This window comes from Chaetura pelagica, unplaced genomic scaffold, assembly GCF_000747805.2.
Source record: "Chaetura pelagica isolate M959 unplaced genomic scaffold, ChaPel_1.0 scaffold283, whole genome shotgun sequence".
Lineage (NCBI taxonomy): Eukaryota > Metazoa > Chordata > Aves > Apodiformes > Apodidae > Chaetura > Chaetura pelagica.
In genome coordinates, this window is record NW_009952688.1 from 871983 (window position 1) to 888284 (window position 16302).

A 16302-nucleotide genomic window follows, 5' to 3' on the forward strand; every position below is an offset into this window, starting at 1 on the left:
CATACCTGTCATCTGATGATTTTTTGCCCCCTCCTGATTCCAGATATTTTCTCCTACTCAAAGCACAGCTCCCACTCACTTTGATAGCATTTATAAGCATTCAGCATATCACACTACCAGGCTGCGATCCAGGAGCCAAGCTGAGAAGGGAGACCTTATTAATGACCCTTTGTGGTAAATCTGGTTTTAGATACTGCACATTTCATGTAAGAGCATAAAGGTCCCAGTTCTCCAGGACAGCCCTGCACTGTATAACCACAAAGTTGTCTTTTATCCTGTGTTCTCTGCTCCCCTGTTCTCTACATGACTTGCAGCTTCTGCAAAGAAAATGTACTTGGGCTTCTTCTGGCAGCTTCACTCAAAAATAGCCTAGGACCAGCTGGAGAGGTACCAGGCATGGCAGCAGTTGGCCTTCATATTACTCAAGCCCTGGAAGAGCACAGAGGTGCATTGTATCACAGATGGCTGACAGCTAATGTCCTCTACTGCTTTTAACCCTGACCACCCCTCAGTGTCCCTGTCCTGTCTCTTTGCTGTCTTCTTGGACTTGTTCTTCTAGGAACATCTTACAACCATTCCTACTTCTTCTGCTGACTACCCATCCAGTCTTTCCCCCATCCCCTGCTCCAGGCAGCTCTAGTCTTCCTGTCAGACCCTGCCTTTCCCTCCCTGCTCATCCCATTAGTCCCCTGTATTCATCAGCCTCAGATTTTGGCTGCAGATGCTGAGAGGTATCACTTAGAGAAGAGTCTTCAGAGTGACAAAATGTGTTCCCAGCACCCCACCTCAATAAAAAGAAAAACTATATGTATATATATGTAAAAAATTATATATAAATTCATATTTATTTATTTTTTCACGAGGCTGAGAAAAATATTTATAGTGCAAAATTTCACCCCAAAGAGTAGACATTTGGCAAGTGAAAAAACCTGTCAAAATGCAAAGGTTTGGGCAGTCCTGCTCACTGAGCAAAGCAAGCAAAACCCTCCAGCCTGCCCTCCAGTAAAGCCTTTGGGAGCCCCAGTGCAGGGCTGTGGGGCTGGTCCATGTCTCCACAGCAGAAGGAACGAGTTCCCAGAGGGAACTGAGTGCAGAGCAAGAGCTGATGATCATGTGCCTAAGCCTGTCCCTGGAGTGTTGATGCTGCAGTCACCCTTTCATCTCACTTCATTTCTCAACCAGGGATCTGGTTTTGCTTTCTGTGTGTGCAGTCAGCTCCCCCAGCCTCCTGTTCCCACCTCGTGCAGTGTTTCCTTCCATGCTCTGCAATCTGCTGTGACTCCTGGAGGAGGGTGGGACAGATGGCTTGATTTCAGCTGATAAAGGGGCTGCCTTCAAAGGAGAGGTGAAGCAGAAACCTTCTGGTCTGATGCCTCTTTCTGGTGCTGTCAACGCAAGTCTGAGGAGAGAAGCTGGAGCTGGAGACCAGCTCCATTGCAAGGAACATGGAGGGGAAACAAATCCTCCTTTCAAAAAATGTTTTCCTCATGCCACTAAATGGTGTTTGCTTGCCTTTGCTTCAGACAGCTCCTGCCAGGTCCAGTTTACCTCAATATTTAAGGTGTGGTCTGATCATTGTTCAGTCTGGTGTGCTACATGGAAAGTAACAGTGCTAAGTATCTTCAGACACTTTGGAGGGGCAGCCTGGCAGTTTGTGTACTGATGACTTCAACATGGTAGAACACTAAACATGCATGTCACTTCCCATCCACGGTGTCTGGCAGGGCTGGGGCTGTTGGACACCTCATTGACCCCAGTCCCAGTGGGCAGCATGGGGCTGGAGGCTCCCCAGGATCTTGGCAATGAATAAACTGTGACCCTGCAATAACTAAGGGAATTAAAAGTGAGCTTAGGAGAGACAGGAGACACTGAGAGATCTGCTGCTTCGGGGAATAAAAATAGCTTTTTCTTCAGGGACCTCGATTTTGCACCTTTATTTTTTTCAGGATCAGGAGTGGAAAGAGCACCTTTTCCCCTTCCCATTGGAGACAGAGTAATTTAAATCCCACATTTATAAAAATAAGCAATTTCCCTTTAAGTCAGCTCCCATGCCTTTGTCTCGGCTTCCCTGATGCTTCCCTGATTAGTCACGTAATGAGGATATTTCTAATAAAAATGTGTCAGGGGAGAAGGCAGCTAAATAGTGCTTTATCAGAGGAGGATCTGTATCCCCGTGGATGCTAATTAGTCACGGAGACACAGGCATGGGGGACAGGGGTGAGGCAAGCTCTTATTTTAGAAGCCAAAAATTATGTGTGCCCTCACAATTTGTGCCCTCAGGCAGGTCTGGAAGGCCAGACCAAGGTAGAGAGCAACTTGAGATCTCCCTCAGCTTTCACATCCCCACCCCTCAGACGTGTTTGCCATGCTGGTGCTTCTGCTTCTGTTTTCAGGGTTATTTCTGTCACAAGCTTGGCTAAACAGAAACTCTTTTCTTATAAATATGGAAATCTGATGCCTGAGCTCTTTATCTCTTGGGACAAGTTGAAACTGTGTTAAAGAGAAAAAGGCTGCTGAGCTCTCAGCTTGATGGCTTTCTTTTCTCTACTGGTGGAGTGAAACTAGTAAGGTTTCAATGCTGGGATTCACCTTTGTAGAATGGGCAAATTATGTCTCTGGCTGTGCAGTGTACTGAAGACTTGGACATGGTGGCGACAATGAGCACAGCAAGGAGAGGACAAGAGCAGTCCTGCCTTCTTAGTGCTGCCCTGTCAAAGCCATTAGTATTGCCCACCAAGATCCTGGCTGAATATTGTGGGGTCAGGGGCCAGCACTGAGTTAGTGTGGGCTGTGGCAGAGTCCTCTGCTCCATCCAGCCAACGCTGGTGTCAACCACTGAGATCCCCACCTGTCTGCAGTGTAACAGATACCATTGGTGCAAGGGCGTTGGAGCTGTTCATCTTTTGGCTTGTGCTGGAAGAGTCTGTGTTTTTAGATTTGTTAAAGAGCTTTGGTCATCCATTATTATTCCTGAGAAATGTCTCAAAACTTCAGTCTTGGAGTGTTGGGCCCCCATAGTGTTTCTTTAGGGCTTTGTTTGGGTCCCACTTACAGCCTCTCTCCTTCCCTTGGTATTCTCAACATGCCTCATTTCTGAGACCAGAGGTGCTTTGATCTTGGACAAATGGACAGATACATGCTTTTCCCTCAGCATTCTGACTGTGTGCATTTGTTATGAAGTAGTCCCAGATCTTCAACTTCCCTAAAAAGCAAGGTGCTCAGTCCTTGAGAATTCATACTGATGACTTTAACTCTTTCTTGAGCTAGTTTTAGCTGATTACCTGAAGGGAGATGCAGAGCTTCCCTGCTGAAAGCCCTTACAAGATCCTTCCATCCCCTTGCTTGTGAGTGCAGTCTAAGAGTGCAGGTGTACAAACTCAGCTTGTGCAGACAGCACAAGGGTCTCTTGGGCTGAAAGCAGTAGACATGGCAAACTCAAAGTAGGTGTGTGATGGAGAGGGCATCCTCTGGTTTCATCATGAATCCAGAGGCTGAAAAAATGTTCTGTGGTCTGCACACATCTCATTTTCATTCAGAAACATCTGACATCAAGCCAACACTCATCAGGTGGCATTGTCCATTGTGTGAGTCTCATTGACTTGAGACCTCAGTCAGTGAACCAGCAGAGCCAGACAGCCCTGCTCCCTGGCAGAAGGGGGATTGACTGGCTGCAGGAAAAAAGCAGGATGAAGAGTGATTGTTGGAGGAGGAAAAACAATTGAACAGCTCAGAAAAGGATTTGATGGATTCGATTAAAGGTGTCAGGTGTATTCCAGGAGCAAAAGTGAAGACCTCATTCGTCTTACACATATAGGAGTTGAACATGTGAAAATCAGCTGCTTTTCTTTAAAAAAAAAGGGTCCTAACAGCTAACTGGAAAAGACAGAGTGGCCCCAGAGTATGCTAGTAATAGGTGTGACATTGAGCCACTGATTGGAGCCCTTGGTCTGTTGAAAGGTATGGATGTGAAGCTGTCCCAGCCTTTCCTGCTGTTGTTCTTACAGCCAGAGGCTCTGAAAGCTTAGTGTCATTATATTTGCCATGCTGGATCCAGTCTGTGGCCTATAAAAGCAATTATCTGATCTCCAGGACATTGGAGGAAACTTACATCACTGGAACAGGACTCTTACTACTGTTATTTTCATTATGCTGGGACATTTTTGTAAGAATATATCACCTCTGCAGAAGTCTGCCAGGACCAGCCAACATTTTTAGTGATTCTTTGGGGCAAACTTTGATCTCATCTCTTATGTACAGCTGGAACAGCCTAGGTCCATGCAGAGAGGATCTGTAAACCATTCTCTGTATGCCCGTGGCATATCAGCAGTGATAGCACCACTTTGTCAGCTAGTCTCTCTAGTTGTTTGGGCTGTCCCTGGGAAAGAAGCACAGTTCCTCTCTGCCACACAGGAGAGTCTCTGGTCATCTTGGAAATCTCAGCTCCCTTTCTGAAAATAGGATTTTCCCCTTGGTGATGCTCCTTTAAAGCCTTGAAGAACTAAAGATGGGACACACCATGGAAAGACGCTCGAAACACTAACCAGTGTGCATGAACTCAGTTGCTACAAGAACCTACTGTGGTTCCTTATGGACAGCACTAGGTCTGTGCAGGGTACTCCAGTTTTCTGTAGGATTAATCTACAGTGTGTAGCCAAGAGCCCAGGCTTCTGTTCCTGCCTCTGTCCTCCAAACACACTGTGACCTTGGCTTTGACACTTGCCTAGGTTTGTAATAATTTTGAGGATATCTCTCCTTGTGAGTTAAGGCTTAAGGAGCAGTTGCAAAGTTCTTTGGAAGGTTCTGAGATCCTGGTTAGGCCAGATGCAGGTTGCTGAACTAACAAGAGCTACCAAGGAATTTATGATGCTTTATTGCCCTTAATACTCACATGGCTCGTTTTGCTTCTCAGAGCCACCTCACTTGAGAATACAATCAGGGAAGGTGTAATGTCCTCACATGTATATCCTTTAAAAAGAAATAAATGTTTTGGTGTTGAAGCATCCTGAAAACACTCCTTGGTTAATAGCTGGTTTTAAATAGTTATTGCATGCCAGCCACCCAGCAAGTGCTGCAGGCAGTGGGGAGTGCAGTGTGGCATGTCTCTCATTTGCAATGTTAATGATCCAATTAAAGCCATGTAAAGTTAGCACAAGATACCAAACTTATAAAAGTGTTTGGTAGTAGTGATGCCTTATGTACGAGAGAAGAGCCTGGAGGGAAATAATGTTAAATATACTCTCTCACAATTGCAAGGAAAGGATTGGGGGCTGATCATCCTGCTAGTTTCTCAGAGGGAAAACTCTAACAGAAATCATGTAATTACTCCCATTTTTCTTCCTTGTCTGTCAGTTGCTTCCCTGAAGTATTTGGTCTACTTACTGAATTGGTGCTTCCTCTGCTACTGTAGTGTCCCAGGATTAGTCATACATTATCACCTAAAAAAAAAAGGGACTTTCTTCTCTGTGCTGCAAATGCCATTTTTGAGTAGGAGAACAGACCTCTGAAATGTCTTGTTCCCTTTCTACAGCTTATGCCTTTCTGTTTGCTGCATTTTCTTCAGCTTGAATGTGGCAGTTGGGCAGACCCACAGGGGCTGGGGTTCCAAGGGGGTGTTTCAGTTCAAGCACTGTGGCATATACAGGCAGACTGGCACTTCTGCCCAAACAAAGGAGAGGCCTGAACCCCTCATTACCTGCCAGTGAGTTGATCTACCCCAACTGCAGGTGTACACAGTAAAAAGTAATTTCAGTGACATTCTGGTTCAATATAATTAATTAGATCTGAGGTTTTAATCATGAAGCAGTAATAACACTGCTGGGTTTTCAACTGGTAAAGAGAATGGCTTCAAATACCAGTTTGTCTTAAAATTATAAAATAATCGTGTTCACAATTTGGATTTTTTTGTGTATATTGCAGACCTAATTTTTTTACTGCTAAGTAAGGTCTGTTCAGCAGTTGCTCAGAAGAGAAAACCAGCAATTTAGTAACTGGTGCATTGGCAGAGGTAGTAGAAAGTCAATAAACAATTGTTGTTTATTGCTTTATTGAAACGGAGTCAGTAGCTATCAGAATGTATTCCAGAGCACCAGTCACTGTGTCACTAAAATGCCATTTATTTTCACTTTGGTATAGGGTGGTGATGCTGAGATGAGTAGCTGGGGCTTTGGATCCAGCAGTGTGCACATGTCTTTCTGAGAGCCTGGGGCTCTGGCCACCATGTAATTCTGAAATTCCATCGACATATATATGAAACTTAGAAAAAATATGTTTTTCTTCTGCTTGCCCAGAAAGAAAGTGAAGACAAGCCATGGTCCCTGGAGTGGGTGAGGTAGTTTGGAGAGCCTCTCATTCCCAGGATAAACTGATGGTTTTTCCTGAATGAGCCTTGCTTAGAGAAGTAGGCTCCTCTCCTCTTAAGACAGATAAGAGATTATAACACCATACACCAAATCTGGATCAGGCTGCCCCAAAACTGGATCAGCTCTTTGAAAAATGAGTTTCTGTCTGGGTTTATGGGAGCAATTCAAAAAATGCATCAGGTAAATGTACAGCCTTACCTCTACAGTTTTCTCTGATATTTCCTTGCAACTCTGCTGCAGTTTAAGGTAATAATTTCTTATTGTCTTGATGAGAAACATGGAAAAAAATAAAATAAAATACTGTCTTCTTCTCTGTGGCAGCCAGTTCTGTATCTGAAGACAGCTTTTGTAACCCTTCCTTATTCTTCCCTTTTATTCTCTGATCAACCCCATTCTTCCAGTGTTCCTGATGGTTGTAGCTTCTAGCTTTTATTTATAGGACTGCTGAGGGGATTTCATCTTCCTTGAAATAATGGTATTAAAAAATGTATGCTTAAGCTGAAGACTGGGTGGTGTACAGGAGAGAGACTTCTGTGAGGTTTGCAGGCTCCATTCCTGCCATACATCCTGATGTGACACTTTCCTTCCCTAGCTGAATGTTCTGTTACTGACCATCTATATGGTGGATTCATCTTGATCCATTATAAATCTCACAGCCTTTGTGCCTTTCCTTTTTTGCTGTTTCTCACACATACAGACTATGTACATCTCGATTCCCAGTGGTTTCGTTCCCTATGTGGTTTTTTTTAAGCACTTTGTCTTCATAGATATTTCATATCTGTATTATAGTGGCACCCAGAGGCTGCAGAGTTCTGTTGTCCAAACTGTTATGAGGTTGTACTTTTACATACCCACCTGTGCACATTTGAGTCCCCTCCCCAGAAGCCTGCTCCCTACAGCTGCATTTCACAGGATAACCTACTGTGGTACAACTTGAAACAAAATGAATCTGCCAACAGCATAGGATTTTCTCTTCCCAGGACAGAGAAATTTAAGGCATAAATATGGAAATTATAGCAACTTCTCAGAGACCCAGGGTGCCTCCGGTACTTGGGGTTCATGTGGTTTGTCACTTGTTTTTCTGCTAAGTCAGTCTCTTGTGCACAGAACATCCATCAAGTTTTCCAAACTGAGCATTTGATGTCAAAAAGAAGCAGAACACTTGGGCTTGTCCTTTCTTTTTATCATTTGATTGCAGCATGTGATCCACATGGATGGCTTCGGAAAACAAGGTCTGCTGATCTGTGAGCACTCACTGTAGGCTGTCCCAGGGGAGTCTGCATTGAGACTTCCAGCATCTTTAAGTTGGACAGAAGGTAACAAGCACATAATTGGTTAGTATTGGAAAGAGACAAAGGTAGCTGGATTATACTCTTGAGGAGTCTGCTCATACTGATCCAGCTGGTGATGATCAGACCAAAGCCTCTGAACTGTGGAGAGTAGTGAGCAAATCCCTGTATATTGGGTCTTTCCTTGAGATTAGAGGGTCTGGACAATCTTCTCCCTGTGCTTCATCCAAAAGCAGAGTTGCTTTAATGATCACAGAATTTCCCATAGACAGAAGAGTGGAGAATATGTTTTGTAGGGCTGTACAAATGAGTGATTTTTAGGATTGTGAAGGGCAGGCAGATAGAAACATCTTGTATCTCTAACTGCACCGGTTTTTGGCTCTTTAGAGCTATTTTTCCTCCACAGTCAGTGTGGGTTACTGAGAGATGTAAATTGTAAAAGTCAAAAGGCTATTGACCTGGTGTTTTATGCCAGGTGTTGTGTTTCTTGCTAGGTACTGCAAATGAAAGGAAGCATTTCAAAAAAGAGGAAGAATAAAAACCCTGCTGAGCATGCCATCTTCCTTAAACCCCAGATTTTAGTTTAAAGTGGTTTCAGTCTCTCTCTGTGCCTCTGCATACCCAGGATTTACAGCACTCCTGCTCTGTGATGGTTCACTGGAACCCCAGTTTCTGATGTTCAGAAATGGCACACGGTACACACTCTAGCACATGGCTGTGCCTAGCAGGAGGGCAGTTTTCAACGTCCATTGTATTGACCCTGTAGAAAAAAGCAAACTAGTAGGGAATAATCCAACTATTCGAGTGCTGTGGTTGTGCATGCCTAGATAAGCTGAGAGCATGTGGGTAGAAAAACTTTGATTAAACTCTGGCCCCAGACAAATGTTCATGCAGTGGCCTGAATGAATATATATATATTTATTTTTTTTTCTCTAGGAATTGAAACAGAAGAAGGCCTCAGGAACAAAAAAAAATCTCTTAAATGTATTAGATTTCCATAGCCATCTAGACCTCCTGCAGCCACAGCATGGAACTTGCCTTTTGATTGGGAGTGTTGTGTGCCCCACAAGGGGCAGAGAGGGATCACATCATGGGGACTGGGATCAGTCACACCGTGCAGTGGAGATTTTGACACTGAGGTCAGAGCTGAATCCGTGGGTTTAGGGAGGCTTGGGAAAAGGGACAAAATTGCCAAGTGAATTCCCATAGTGGAGGCCTGCGGTGAGTCTCTGTGTGCTCGTAGGCATTCACAGGCGAAAGGATAATTAGTCAAGTAAACGTTTCTCTGGGTGCATGAGCTAGAAGGAGAGAAATGCACCCGCTCAGTATGCGGAGAAGCAAAGTGTGTTCCTGCAAAGAGGCTGCTCCTGCTGAGCTGCCGTGGGAATGCCGTCCTTCTCCCGGCTGGGGGCGTGGCTATGAAGCCCTGTGCACTGCTGGGTGCAAAGTGATGGATGGGAAACACAACAGTGCCTCAGCACTGCTGGGCCAGGGCTAGATACCTGCTGGCACCGAGGATGCTGTCTGTGACCCGGCTGTTTCCTGCCGTGGGAATGCCGTCCTTCTCCCGGCTGGGGCTGTGACTATGAAGCCCTGTGCACTGCTGGGTGCAAAGTGATGGATGGGAAACACAACAGTGCCTCAGCACTGCTGGGCCAGGGCTAGATACCTGCTGGCACCGAGGATGCTGTCTGTGACCCGGCTGTTTCCTTTTGGATCCCTTTTGCTCTCTGGAGGGAGCAGGCCTGACCTGTGTATGCAGTGCTCGTCACCCAGACACTTCTGTGCTTGTTGTGGGTCTGTGGTGGGGCCATAATTTGATCTACAGGGGGTCTGCTGTGCTGCTGAGGCAGAAAAACATTGCTCTGAAGCTTCAAGGTGAATTCCTGGTGTGGACTGGCATTACTATGGACTCTGGTGCTGTGCCCGTCATCATTATTCCCACCTCCAGTGTCACAGGCAGGGGTGCAGTCTCCACCAGTTGCCAGACCTTCCCAGTTGGTGGGGAGAGGGAGACAAATCTTCAGAGATGGATTCATCTCCTCTTAAGATGAGCGTCTAAGACAGGATGGAGTAAGTCACTCTTTGAAAAGCATCTTTGTTTTCCCTGGAGGTCAAGGAAGCCTTTTCTGCTTTTTGGTCTGGAGCCCAGCTTTGATATTGCTCCAACTGAGTCCTCTGGTCAAGGACCAGAGTCTGGATCCTCAGAAACACCCCAAAACATTTCTTCCCTCCTGCTGTTGATGCAAACAGATGTCTAATGTCACTGGCAGGTTACCCACAAGGAATACTACTGTCAGCAAATCAGCTTTGAAGAAAGGCAGGGGCTGGTTTTGATTTGAAGAGTTTAAGCATAATATGAACAGTTTGAACCTGAACTAGTCCAGGTGTCCAGGCTCCTTCCCTGCTGACTCTGAGGTCACATGTCCCTGTTCTGGACTGCACCAGCACAGGAGGTTGTGTGTGTCATACGTGGCACCATGTCCTTTACCATAACATGTCCTCTCCCATGCTTTCCTGCAGTCAGCATATTGAAGTTCCAAGAATTTGCTTGTGCTCAATAACTAGGAGCTATTGAACTAAGAACATCCAGCTGTTGGAGTCATGCTCCTTAAAAATGGCTGCATTCTGTCTTTTACCAGACTGTCAGAGGAAGGGTTACCATCTGAGAAGACTGGACCCAGGTAGTGGCCAGTTACAACCTTATGCATCCCTCTTGGTGAGGTTCTAGCATGGCTGGGAAACAGCTGTGTCCTTTGTGTTATCTGGCCATTCCCATGAATATCCCTTTCCTACAGCCTGGATCCTGGTCTAGCCCCTTCAGCTGGATGTTTTGAGACTGCTTCCATGTTACAGATACCGTGAGAACTAGTTGCCATTTGAGATAATAGAAAAGTCTCTGGCACAGAAAATAAGGTTGATTATTTCAAGTCAGATTGAAGGTCTCACCTACCCTCCTTTCATGTCCACAGGAGGACAAAAACAGGGTAAGCCAGTCCAAGTGGCTCCTTGATTCCTCCCCTACAGCAATTCATGTGTGGGGGCAGCCTGAGCCAAAACCAGTACTTTTGTATTTGATGGATATTCTTTCCAGTTGGTTTTCTCACCCTTTCCTGAGCCCCTTTTAGCATCCACAGTGCTCTGTGGAGAGCTACTGAGGTTGGTTCCAGCTGCTATATGTTGACTGGCACCTGTTGTCTCACACTTGTATGAAATAAGGAATAGCTGGTCCCTATTCACCTCTTCATACCACTCTCCCAGAATCCCATCCATTGTCAGTCTGGACTGTATTGTTCATCATCTGATGGAATCTGTTATCCAAGATCTCTTCCTTGGGTGAGAGTAGCTGGCTATAGCTCATAATATTTCATATATAAAGTTGGGGTTGTTTTTCTTCTGTGTACCAGTTCACTTCTAGCTTCATTTAGCTGCAACTCATATTTTTGCCATTCAGCTGCTGTATTTTGTCATTCAGTCTGGTTACTAAAATAGGATTTTTACCTTAAAATGCATGTGATGCATAATTTCTGCCTAACTACGTTCTCCTGCAGCCTGTCTTGTTTGTTTGCAACCTGCTCTAACCTTGTAAACCAGTCGTTAAACTGCTGTATTAAAGGGAAAGTGCAGCAGTGACTGCATTAGAGGAAAGCAGAAGAAATAGCATATGGTTCAGCATAGTCTGTATAATATTGAATGCAAGGTCTTGTCACCACCACCCATTTTAAGTACTGTCAAAATCTACTGGATAGTGCAAGGAAGGAGAATTTTTATAATACGTTACAACACTACATATGTTATTTGACCAATTTCTCTGAAATTGGAACCTAATTCAAGAAGCACATTTTGCCTCATGAGCAAAACATTACAAAGAGATAATATGCACTCCAGAGAGAAGGCAGGAACTGAGGAGGAAGTGACAGTGGCTCACTGGGTGATTTTTTTAATGAGAGTGAAGAGCAATCCTTTGAAGCTCGGTGACTCTGCCTTGCATGTAGATTCAGTGCCAAATTATGGGTTGCATTTTTATAGGAAATTGTGCACAAAATACAAACTCCAGAAACTGATGGACAGTATCAATTAACCTGTTCGGAATTGTATTTTATAGTATTTAGTTTCTGATGCTTTGTTCCATTTCTTGCAAAGTTCTAGTTTCTTCAGATGTAGGATCTAATATTGGATGTTTGTTTTCCCTGTGCAGCTTTACTGATTGTAAATCTAGATTTACATCACATGGATACACATATATATGCATGTTCAATTTGATCTCTAGCTTCTAGGTGGGAAGAAGTCAACATGTTTGAAAAGCAGCTTTAATTTCCCACTATGGTGATAAGTAGAGATGGTTCCAGGAGGTTTGAAGTTTGCTGTGAAAGGACTTCAGATATTTTTAGCGGTGACAGAACTGCCTGAATTCGTAGTTTCTCTCTCTCTGAATCCTTTGATGTGCTGTACCACCGAGTAGGATGTGACCAGGATTAGGTTGTCTGCAAGTGGGTGTGAGAGGGCACACTCCATGTTTGGGGAGCTTTGGGTTTTGGGGGGATTTCAGTGACAGTGAATTATGCTGTGCTGATTGATTCTGACATAAATGTCTCTGGTTAGCCACAAAACAGGTCCAGCATGGGAAATACAGTCTTCTTCATCCTTTTGCCAAGAGGAACTGGAGATTCAATTCTCCTAGTCACTCAATCTTCATTCCTTCTGAGCTGGACTTTCACATTGGTGCTTGTGAGCTTTTTAGTTTTAATCATGAGGTCAACAGGTCGACTTGGAACTCTGCTGAAACTGTAAATTTGTGTCAAATAACACCCCAAAGAGTCATCACATGAAAATGGTTTGGCACTGCTGCCAGCCCAGACTGAATTTGAACTGATGACCCACCCTCCACGTTGTATTCCCAGTATCATCCATCATATAAGTCTGATGTTGAAATCTGGCATTTCCAGAACTACTTTTAACATACTAAATGTGCTTCCAAAATTCTGTGTTTTCCTCCTGACTTCCAGCCGTTCAAAACACCAGCATGTTCTCTTCTCCCTCTGAATGCAGGTGGGGATGGACTCGCCTAACAGCCAGCTAGGGAAGAGACTGCATAACTTCTAGCTAAACCATTCTGATTTGTTTCCTTTTCTTTCTTAACAGGATCCAACAGCTGCATCTATTTCGGACAGAGACTGCGACACGAGGGAGGGGGAGACTGTAGCCATGAACTATAAGCCGTCCCCACTGCAAGTGAAATTAGGTGAGTCTTTGCTGATAGAGAGTAAAAAACCTGAATCCAAGGTCTGAAATATGGTGAGGTCCCTTGTGGTATTTCCATGTGTGTGGCTGAGCATCCGAGCTCAGCTCAAACAACTTCCAGAGCAATTTTATCTGTGATTCTGCTGCTCGGGGGACTGGCCTACAAACATGTAAGAACTGTCTGTCTTGGGCTGTGGTAGAGGAAGAAGCTATGCCTTTGAAAGGAAGCATAACTTTTTAAACCTACAGGTTTTTATCAAGCTAAGATCAAGGCTTTGCCAGTTAAAGAATGCAGATAATATATAGGGATTGTAAAGAGAAGAGCAGATAAAATAACTGCAAACAAAAGTGAAAGGATCAGAGACTTGGGCCACTACCAGGAAAAGACAGAGCTGTGTTACTGTGAGAAGGAGGGCTTCTAGATTAGTACAAGTTCACATACAAATACTCCTGCTGTTTCTGAGCAATATTTTTTTTAAGTTCTGGAAGCAGAATTGTCCAGTTAGGACAATACACTGCTTCCTTGCAAGACTAATGTGTACAAGAAGACAGTAATTCACACATGGCTGTCCTGCTTCCAAAACCTGAGACACTATTGTGTCACACAGACTGAAGAGCCTGATGAAGAACAAAGGTCAAAGGAACAGTGTGCTTTTTGCTCAAAGCATGGATAAAAAACTGGGAATTTAAGTCTGGAAAATTTCCCAGTAGGAGCAGGATGCAGTCTCCTGGTTGTCCTTCACATCAGAACAAGTTGCACTGACAGAATGATTCTGGAGCTACGTGAGCATGACTATGCCAAGTTGGGGCAGGTTCAGAAAGAACTGGGTGCCCAGTTGTTCAGTGGGAGAGCTCTGGACTCTACCACATCAATGAGAGGGAAGGTCATAAGACAGCTAAAGTTTGGAGAAGATTTAGGAAAGTTTGGGCATTGATATGTGATTATGAAGAGATGTTCTTGACAGACACATTTTACTCAGGGACGTGCAGTACTACTGCAAACACTGATGTTTGCTTCATTTGCAAGAGGAGCCTGGAAGAAACACCAGGAAAAGGCTGAGGAGCACTTGTGAAGTCTCAGGGCTCTGCCTGAGTACATGGTAAATTGAATAATCAGACAAATCTGGTTGTAGCACTGCAGGAAGGAATGTCATGGAGTAGACCCATGGACAGCAAAGGAAAATAGAGTAGTTGAATAGTCAGGGAAAGTTGAATATACACACACACAGCAAGATCATGCAGCAAAGTGGAGGACCTTGAGCTACTGATGGAGGATTTCAGCAAGTGCATTGGAACAGAAGGTCTGTTCTGCAGTTGCAGTCATGAGTGCTCTGAAACCAGTGGCTACTTTTCAGGAAAAGGCAGGGAGCAGCAGTATGTGTTATTGACAGCTAAACTCACAGTTATGTAAAAGGTTATCACTGCCAGCATGCCATGTGCCACCAGGATCCTTTTTCACTGCCTAGGGAGTTCTGTAATGTTATTAGAGATAAAATTACTACTGCAATAGTTGTTTTGGGTAATTTAATACCAGGAAACAGGTTGGAGAGAAATTTATTGTATTGTTGGTAAAACTCAGATATTCTTGCATTTCTAGTCAATAAAAATATCCCCCAGAGGTTCTCTAACGTGACAGGAAATTGTAATATTTTAGAGGTGGCTTTGGTAAGTCATGACATTATAGGAGACCTAATCATAAGAAATAGGTTTGAATTCAGGGATAACAATTTCAATTAATGCAAATTAAATTAAAAAGTAATTTGAGGTTGGTCTGTAACAAAATTCCATTTTATGAACTAATAACTTAAGCAAAATCAGTAGTTTGTTTGTCTCAAAACAGATCAGATAGTGCTGAAGGATAAAGTATCAGAAGAAGGGACATTGCTGATGGAGTTGTCCAACAGTCATTTCATTTATTTATTTATTTATTAATAACTTGCACACAAAAAGCAGGAGTTGACAAAAAAAGCATAATTGTTTTTGGGAGACACCAGTACAACAAAGTGTCAGAAATACCATAGAGAAAAAAACCATGAAAACTGAAATAACACAAACGAGAAAATTAAGACAGAAGAAACTCAATCTACTGTAAACTAGAATTTACCAGATGGAGGTGACTAAGGAAGAGGACTCCTATTATGTCAGTTGATTGCAAGGTAACTATTAAAATGTACTAATATGTGAACATATGCCATAGTCACACTTCTGCGGAGTTCACCATCTTTTTTTCTAAGGATCAAAACAGAATGATTAGTCCTTTTGCCAAAATTTCTCTCTTTCCACATAGGAATGAAGGGTCTGAACAGTTTTTGCAGTAGATAGAAGTGTGTCATTGTCAGGATCTCCTTTCCAGCCAGTGCTCCTGCCCAGTGAATACTCAGTGCTGACCACAATGTGCTTCTGAAGGTAATAGTGGGTGAAACCTACCTGCTTAAGAGGAATTGTCTTAGGAGGCTGACGAGCATCTTCCTGCTCTGTCTCTCCAGAGAAATCAGTTCAAACGCCTCTCTCTCTGCCTGTGGAAACAGTGTGCTTCTTTACTTAGGTGAACTCATGTCTAGTGGCATTCGGATTGACTCTCTATTCTTAGTGATGCCAAGATGAGCTCTAGGTTACCTGGGGAAAAACAAGACTATCAGCATTGTCTTTAGCCAGTGTAAGATGCCTTTAATCCACATCAGTTCCTGCTGCTGTTATTCTTAAAATCTGCCCGACCTTTAGAATTTTCAAGCAGTTTAATGACTCGCATCTCTTGGCTCTCTCCCCTGTTCCTCCAGCTAGTTTGGTTTGGGGTTTTTTTTGTCTCTTCTGCATTAAGCTTATCAGGATTTTGATTGGTTTTAATCTCTTTAAGGCTAGACAAAGTTAAGGTAGTACATAAATGTTTAATACCTTAACTGTCTGGGCCATTGTTGGGAATGGTAGCAACTAGGATTTTAATCCTATTGCAAGTTTTCCATATGGACAGTGGCATTTTCCACTGTTAAATCAGAATCAATTGTTCAAATACCAAATGCTGTGATGCAAGGTTGATAAATGTCATTTTTCGCTCTCTGAAGATCTGTGTATAAATCTGTCATATGTGCTTGCTGGAAGACTGGTTCAGAGTGAGCTCAATTAAATACCAACCCAGCATGAATACAGCTCTTGCTTCCAGAGCCCAGGGTGACTGGTGAGCGACACAAGCAGTGTGCTGTGCTGCACACACTATGCACGCATTTATCCTGCTGCTTTAGTGGTCTTTTCCTTGGTTGTTTCTCCCCCCTCTAAATAAATACATTCGGCTATGTTTTTGCTTGAGGGATCAGTTAGATTCAAGGAAAACCTCACTGGTGGCTTATATTTCTAGTGGGTCCCCAAAGGTTGCATCTGGTTTATAAAAGGAACAATGAATGTTGCTGCTGGGGTCACAT

The 16302-nt window shown here is 43.7% G+C and overlaps 1 protein-coding gene across 1 annotated transcript in view; it reads left to right on the forward strand.

Annotated features, from left to right (window-relative positions):
* The window catches only part of FAM219A (family with sequence similarity 219, member A), a 117882-nt gene that overhangs the window by 54827 nt on the left and 46753 nt on the right, over positions 1-16302 (forward strand). The window contains exon 2 of the mRNA XM_009993807.1: positions 12791-12890. Within this exon, the coding sequence (XP_009992109.1) occupies positions 12791-12890 (100 nt within the window). The remainder of the gene's footprint in view (positions 1-12790; positions 12891-16302) is intronic.